This window comes from Betta splendens, chromosome 16 (assembly GCF_900634795.4).
Source record: "Betta splendens chromosome 16, fBetSpl5.4, whole genome shotgun sequence".
In the NCBI taxonomy this organism is placed as follows: domain Eukaryota; kingdom Metazoa; phylum Chordata; class Actinopteri; order Anabantiformes; family Osphronemidae; genus Betta; species Betta splendens.
The window spans coordinates 19,830,115-19,838,442 of record NC_040896.2 but is presented as its reverse complement, the minus strand read 5'-3'; the positions used below and the strand labels follow the sequence as shown (position 1 = coordinate 19,838,442).

At 47.2% G+C, this 8,328-nt stretch overlaps 1 protein-coding gene and 1 long non-coding RNA gene across 2 annotated transcripts; both read right to left on the bottom strand.

Annotated features, from left to right (window-relative positions):
- Positions 1-585: 585 nt before the first annotated feature.
- LOC129603183 (uncharacterized) lies at positions 586-5,955 on the bottom strand. The gene is made up of 2 exons (XR_008692887.1): positions 4,256-5,955; positions 586-2,301 (listed from the first exon to the last, which is right to left on the bottom strand). It is a non-coding gene; the product is annotated as an uncharacterized LOC129603183 (long non-coding RNA).
- An 80-nt stretch (positions 5,956-6,035) lies between these two features.
- On the bottom strand, positions 6,036-8,221 carry tpbgb (trophoblast glycoprotein b). Its single transcript, XM_029130018.3, has one exon. It carries the CDS (start codon positions 7,738-7,740, stop codon positions 6,601-6,603), a length of 1,140 nt encoding a protein of 379 aa, XP_028985851.1. The 5' UTR covers positions 7,741-8,221; the 3' UTR covers positions 6,036-6,600.
- Positions 8,222-8,328: the final 107 nt, after the last annotated feature.

Genomic DNA, 8,328 nt, shown 5'->3' with positions numbered 1-8,328 from the left:
TGCATCGCATTACCGAGCGTTCAGCGTTGTTCCGGCGCGGCCGCGTCGCCTCACGGAACATCCAGCACGACGCCCGCACGAAATACATCATCGGGACTGTTTAAACCGCTGACGTCAGCAAACCCCTCGTTTTTTATTATTCCCTTCAAGCCGTGCTTTACAACTTTTCTTTGCTTGGATGTGGCGGGTGACCCCCCACCTTCCCCCCCGACGTGTAAGATGCTCAGAACTCAGTGTGACAAACAGCACCAGGCTTCACTGTGTTCTTTACATTCCACGATGTGCAGACAGGGAACAAAAAGCATCTGGGATGATTTCCCTTTCAGGCCTGAGGCGCCTGTATTTCTCTCCAGCTCCAAAGTGGTTTAATTTCTCCTTCTCAGCTACACCTCAGATTATATAAGAAGCTCTGTAGAAATACCAGATGGCAAACATCTGTCAGCAAGCTGTCACTTCCTAAGTATTCCTGAAATGCTTAGAAAGTAAAGTCGACAAATGTGTGTAAATACATGCACAATCTCCAAATGGTGTTTGGTTTGGAGCGTGTCCATGTGGGTAAAACAATTGAGGAGAACAGCCACAGTGTTCCATTCATTACATGCCTTTCTTTATTACTCAGGACAATTTGGATTTATAGTGTGTTAGCCCCCCAGGCTTCCTTAAAGGGAGACACAAAAGGAGCACAGACACATTTTGAGGAATATGCTTATATGCCATCCTAAGACTTACTGAATAAATGTATGGCCTGAGGTGCTTAGCTGAGTTTAGTTTAACTTAGCTTAGTTTATCTTAACTTATCTTAGCACAGGTGACTGGCCACACAGCTCATTACATGCACATTTTATACCTATTCAATTCACATAAAATCTTTATTAATGCAAATTGTGGTTATACGGGACAGTTATTATGCTGCAATATAGTCAGTAGCAATGAGCTCATTTGGACGTACCACTTTGTACCAGTTCAGATTAAAGTTAAAATCACAAAAGACCTTGTTTTACACAATGTCCTAACTTTTTAGGAAGTGAGGTGGTACAAGGACAAAAAAAGGTGGTCCAACATAAAACCGAAGAAATGAGAAGCAAATCTATTTTAATGTTCACACTGGTGCACATTCCATTCATCACTTAACTCCTTTATAGTTGCTCAGTTTCAGTCTGTCTGTCAATTGAGAAAGAATAATTAAAATATTGCAGTTTGAACATTAAAATGCAAATAAAGTCCAAAGATATCATCCAATATTAACTTTTTTCTATTATTATTATTATATCTATATTCTTAATCAATATATGCAGGTTAAACTGGTTTATCCCATTAATAGCTGAGAATGTGTAGATGCATCTGACTCAAGGTAAATGATCTGTTTTCAAGCTTTGTAAATGCTCAAAGATGTTACCTGTTCAGCCAAATATGTGTGGGTTCCATCATGATTCTGGGTGGGTGGTGAGCTCAGGTTTGTGTGGTACAGATTGGGTTTGATTCTCGTGAATCCAAACAGGTGGTAGCAACTAATTTAACGACTGTTTGCCCAAAACTTCATATCGTCTGAAGCAGAAAATATGCTATGAAAGCACATTACATGAAAAGTTTTCCACAAACCACTAAGACAGAAAGAAAAAAGTTGAGCGTCTTTTAATTAAGATCACCAGTCTTTTCAGCGCGAGCGTTGGCAGTCACCTCGTTTAAAAAACAAATTAGTGTAAGAACACTTGGATGCCTCATTTTCTGTGTGAGAGCACACGCGAGAGAGCAGTTAGTGCCTAAGCTCAGCATCATATCTACTGTAGATGGCCACTCAATAATCAAGGCTGGCCTTGATTACACACATCTTTTGAAATAACTCCAGAATCTTCAAGAGTAAAGGTATCCAGGAAAAGTCAGTACATTCTTAACATTTACCATCCTCTACTCACACTCTAAAAACACGCTGACCTCAGTTGACCCTAAGTCCCTGTAACTGTCTGCATAAAGTTCACCCACTATGTAATTCCACATTTCACGTGTATCGTGCCGATTTGCTATTTCCCCCTTTTCCCTCCTCATCGCTCCTATCTCCTCGTTTCCCCTGTATCTGTCCCTCAAGCGCACGCGGCAGATGCTGCGTGGTCCGGCTCGCTCAGAGAAGCAACAGCGCTGTCGGCTCAGATCTGTCTTCATGCGAGGAGGAAGCTCGTTCATTAAGTCCAACGGGAGGCGGGCGTCCGCGGCACAGCTCATATTCAGCATCATAAATCCTCATTGGGGGAGGATGAGGCGTGTAGAGAGAGTTCGCTGTGAGACGGTTGGTCCAGGCCGTAAACGCTTAACATACACATAAACAGCACACATAAGTCATACATCATAAAGATTGGGAGCAGTGTTGACACAACAAGGTGATTAAGGTAATGTGTGTTGCTTCGTTCAAATCAATATCATAGTTTCAATTTAGAAGGAATGTCATTTACATGGGGGAAAGGTCAGTGGCAGGGGCCACTGTCCAGGTGTTTGTGGAGCAGCGGACCAGTGCAGCACGCTGAATGTAATTACGGCGCTCTGGCAATCTGATAACCTGCCAGTCTGTCTCTCAACGCGAGGGGAAGTGCGGCAGCATATTAAAACGAGCGGGGAACAGCCGGTGTCTGTGCAGCGACGAAGGTTTGCGAGAAGCGACGCCGACGGCCTGAAAGCTGCCACAGTTTCTGGACGGTGTTTCTACTCAGCTAATTACACCTGAAGGTGCATCTCTCAGTTAAATGAAACTTAAATAAACACGCCTATATTGGTCCCAGAAGTCTACATTGCTGATTGCTATCATCACTCTGCCTGTGCATGGTGACCGTTTAAGCAAGCCAGAGTAAGAGACGACAGCCTCCCCTCGCTGCCGGCTTTAAAGCTAAACTGGAGAACAAGGTGCAGTGGTGAACAGGTATTCTATTTCAGTCCTTGCTGTTGAGGTCATCGCTGCTGTGTTTACTTCAGACTGATCGTTGTCCAACCAAACTATGCTCTACTCCATACCCATCAAAGACGCTAATCATCAGTGGAATGACAGTAACAAACAAGTGTTTTGCTTCTTGATTTGGCGCTGAACGCGGCACCTCGCCCTCCAGGGGCGGCAGCAGACCCTGGGGAGCAGCGGGGGAACAGAACAACAACACAGAAGGTGTAGTTGAAGTCACGCAGGAGAACGGTTCTACTGTCTCCGTCAGATGGGCAGTGTCACGTTACCAAACACTGACACCACCTGGTGTTGGTAATGTTGGGTCGGCAGCGGGCCAAATATGAAACAATCTGCGTGATCTGATGCCGGTCAGTCACCATCAATGGCTTTTACACTCTGTCTAAATGAGGCCTTGGAAGGCTGGTTATGCCAAACATAAGGGACCCTCCACAGCTGCAACTAATAACAAACTCCTCCCATGGATGAGGCCCCAGCTTGTGCCTCTCTTGCTGTAAGTATGGGTTTAGAGTGGAAACTAAGACATTCATTCTATTGAGACAGAACTACTATAGAACAGTACTATAGAAATAGTTGAGTATTGCTGCCTTCCTAAAGGCTACTGACACATCTGCTTTTATAAACATCCCTTTGCTCCACAGCACCAAATGCATTTCCCTGCAACCTGCCTACATGCTGTTCACATAGCTGTGGAGTAAAAAAAAAAAACAATGCGTCTGCCAGTTTTCATGTAATAGTCGGGGCCCCGGTGGATCAGATACAACAACAAAGCGGAGAAGACAAAACACTGTTGACTGTGCAGGTCCCCGAGCTGCCAGCATCAGCAGCGAAGCCTCTGTTCAGTAACAAGCTCAGCGCTGCACCCTGTCTTTGGAGCCTAGGCTGGATACCGTTAGCTGGTAGAGTCCGGGGAGCTGCCCCGAACACGACCGCCTTTCTGGAACTCAGATGACGCCATAAGTCAACGAGTGGCCATTTAGACACTGGAGCTGTTTGGAGACTAGTGTTAACAAGCACAAAGGGGTGACGGACTGAGTGAGAGAGCCCTCCACACACTCATGTGTCCTCATCTTCTTTCCCTTAAACCATTCAGTCTCACACTTGATCCCCCCCCCCCCTCAACTGTAATTACACCTGCTCTGTCAAGCACAGCCTGAGGCGTGGCTGGACAAAATCACTTGTTAATATGAATCTGCAGTGTGTGTGTGTGTGTGTGTGTGTGTGTGTGTGTGTGTGTGTGTGTGTGTGTGTGTGTGTGTGTGTGTGTGTGTGTGTGTGTGTGTGTGTGTGTGTGTGTGTGTGTGTAGGCCTACTCACTAGCAGTCTCTGTGGAAACATTACAGTGTAAGCAGCCTGCACCTGTGTGGTCCTCCTGGGACAAAGAGGTAAGGAAGCCTCGCTTTGGGGAATTGTGTGTGTGAAGTGAGACGGTCCGTTTTCAAAGCCAACCTGTAACAAATACAGATCCAACGGTTGTAACTACAAAGGCTGAAAATAAAGCGTACAATCAACATCTCGAGCCAAAACCTAAGGTGTGATTATCAGAATAGCAAAGCTTTCAGCATCGGAGGATGAAAATCCTGTTAAACGTGCAATGTATTTCACACAACTGCCTTCCCCTTCGTATCTCAGAGATTGGCAGAGCTGTTTTAGAACCAACGCCTCAGAGAGAGAGAGAGAGGGAAAGAGAGAGAGACAGATTTTCAGGCGGGAAGTGTTAAAGGAAAAGGTGTGACGACACGTCTTCAGCCCACAGACAGAGGCAGCTGAGCGGCTGGGCTGCATGTAAGCGTGTGAGCGTGTCTGGAGGCATTCAGAGCATTAACGCCAGCCAGAGCTCCAGAACACACACTCTCACACACGCAGAGTTTTACACGCCGCTTCCCTTTTCTGATGTCAGGCCATGTAACCGCGCTCACCCAGCAACAATTTGAATTATGGGCTGCGGATGGCTAAAATGAATTTCAGATTGAAACACAAAGGCATGCCAGATGTGAAGCTGGAGCATGTTTCTGCAAAACTGTGAGCAGGAATCTGTGCGTGAGCCGCACAGTTGCACTCCAAAGTATCTGCCGGCGATGCAGAGCCAGTTTCTAGAGACACGCGTGCATGTATGTGCGTGCGTGCCTGCGTATGTGTGTACGTGCGTGCGTGAGGAGTAAAGATCAATCTAGGTGTTTTTCAAAAGGTCGAGGAAGGTCAGCGTTTCCTGTTCCCAGACACAACAAACGTCTTCATTAACTTAAGGGTGCTGGGCGGCAACATGCGTGGCCCACTCTTCAAAGCAACACCACTCATCAATTATTAATCCACGCGCCACCGGACGGCATGAAAAATAGCAACCGACACTTGACTGCGAACGCTAATGGCGGAGCGCTGCTTCCAAGAACGCTGGTTCCCCTAAAACAGTTACATGAAAAGCAAAGCTGCTTGTGCTCATTTCCATAATACCTCTCTGTGCCCCATGAGAATCTGGGGTTCGATTTGCCTTCATTTGCATATGCCACTAAATGGCATAATTTATTTATTTATTTTTTTTTGCAGCTGGTGATTATTGAACTGCTTACAGTACATGGCTGAGTCTAGAGGGGCTGGCGTGTGGATGTGGAACTTGCCCGCTGGCTACAGCTCACAGATATTATTTTGGGGAAATTTGCTGCAGTCGAGGATTTTTATCAGATTCCCAGCAGGAAGCAAATTGGACAGGAGATAACAGTCGGCTACTCATCACCTATAGACCTCACGGATAGAAGCTCATTGAAATTCAGACAGTATAGCTTGCTCAACTTCTGAGATTCACCTTATTTCCTACTGCAGCACCTCACTCAAACAGTGCTTAAACATGCAGCGGGGACACTGCTAATGTCTGCAATATGGCAGAAGTACAGATGTTTCACACACTGTGGAACCAGGTGACGACTGGAGTAGGATTTAGCGTTGTGGTGATATAATTTGTGCTATCTGTGGCACAGCCTCAAGTGTGTGTGTGTGTGTGTGTGGGGGGGGGGGGGGGGGGGGGGGGGCAAGCTGCTCCTCCGCCAAAGTCTTGGGCTCACATTCCTCAGTGTCGTAATTAAAAGGCCCTTGTTAAAACACATACCAGCGATCCAGAGGCATTTATTTAGCTGAATATCTCCACAGAAATAAGAATCACATCCACCTGGAAATCTCAAAAAATAACTATGCATTGTGTACTATATTCATTCAAGAAGATGTATACCGCATATCACTAATTCACAGATTTAAAATAAAATCATAAATAAGCAGTACAGTAGTTCTCTGCAGCAGAGGCATAATGACGATGACCAGCAGTACGAGTCTTAACCAGCTTCTATTAAAAAAGGCAGTTCACTCCATCGGTTTATCCTCGAGGAAAAGTAGAAATAGAACACATCACTCTTTGCATCTGTCCAAAAAGAAAAACTTTACCCGTTACTCTTTGTCCATGCAATCTTACAGGGAATATACGCAGCTGCCAGGTACTGGTACAGGCCATGCAGCAGTGGGTGAACGGACATCGTGAGAGGGGTCAAACTGGAGCCGGTCTGATCGGCATCATGGAGGAAGAAGGGTCAGGGGGAGGAAGACTGTCATGCAAATCTCAATAGCATATGTCATTTAGTAATCACACTGTAAGGTCCCAGACAGTGTCCCGTCCTGGCTTACACATCGGAGTTGATGCTCAGGTTGGCCAAGCGTGGGTCTGAGTTTATCTCATACCTGTAATGATACCCCTCCATGTGGTCCCTACAAGCATCCCGGATGTTGTACATCCACCTTTTGATGCCTTTTCGGTTCAGGTACAGCACTAGCAGAAATATGACTCCGATCAGCGCCAGCACCAGGCCCAGGAACACATACGAGGTCTCCAGCACGCTCTCCAAGTTGCCCGAGCACTTCAGCTGCGCGAGCTCTACCTGCAGCAGCGGCCGGTGTTTCAGGGCCGGGGGCTCAGCGCACGTCAGATTCTGCTTGTCGACCACATGGGTGAAGTTCTTCAGCCACAGCAGCATGTCGTCCATGAGGCAGTTGCAGCGCCAGGGGTTCCCCCCCAGCCGGATGCGGAGGCCGGGATTGAGGCTGAACTCTGCAAGCGTGGAGTAGGGCAGGCTCCTCAGGCTGTTGTCCCTCAGGTCGAGGTCACGCAGGGCAGGCACATTCAGCGTGTCGTTGGAAACGGAGATGATGGAGCTGTTCTGCAGGGTCAGGTTGACGAGGTTGGGGAGGTTTATGAATGGGTGGTCTGGAAGGATCACAAGATCATTGTTGGACAGGTCTAAGCTTGTGAGCTGGAGGAGTTTTTTGCTCTGTAAGACGCTCAGGAGCCCATCCAACCTGGAATGATTGTGGAAAGAGCGGCTGAGATTTAAAATCTGCAGTTTGTTATCATCAGGAAGAGCTCGTTTACTGAGATTCAGGATACTGTTGTTGCTTAAGTCCAGACGCACAAGGTTTGGCAAGTTGTGAAATACCATTGCATCCACGGACTCTAGCTCGTTTCCACTGAGATACAGTTCTGTTAACTGTTCCAGCTGGACTGGGAAAGAGTCGGAGCTGATGCGAGGAATGTTGTTCCCCGTAACAAAGAGGATTCTGGTGTTGTTCGGTAAAGAATCCGGTATCGCACCAAAGCCTTGGTTTTGGCATTTCACGGTCTGCGAGGAGCACAAGCACTTCTCCGGACAGCCGTGACAGGACAGCACCGCAGCGAGGAAGAAGAGTAAAGACATCATACCGGACCCGTGCGCGCTCCCTCGGCTTTCTCCGCTGTTGCGTCCGCATGTCGCGCTCAACAGGCGCATCTTGGACTTTCCTGATCAGTCTGCGTAGACCGCGCGTAAAGATCGTCTTACACCAATCCCGATCGGTCACCGCCTTGTTCTTCAAGAAACGAGGGAAAGTTTTTCAACTGTGTCTCACACCTTTATCCTTCCGAGAACCGCTCCCAAATCCAGCGCAGCCTCCATAAGACTATCCCCAAACCATCCTCGTAAAGCGCAACTCCACGTCGCCAATAGGATAAAAGTGATGTGGGCAAACTTCTGCGGACCACTCCTCGTTTTCTTTCCCAAACCTTCGGGCTTCTGGGAATATAAAGGCTGCACAGTATGTTCCCAGTCCAGGCAAAAACAGCCACGCCTGTGACAGGGGGAATAGTCTGCAAATAACTCAATCGGGCTATTGATTCTGAATCAGACAACGCGCCCTGCCTTCGAGATGTCCCATTTATCAAATACGCACATCCAGCTCGACGCTCTTGAAATCGCTGGGAAAGACCAAACACAGCAGCACAGTGTAGACCACTGGAAGGAGGGAGCATACCATTATTCTACGTTAGGGGGGTGAACAGGAAACTTGCTCAAGTTTATTTTAAGCTTTCACTTTTTCCA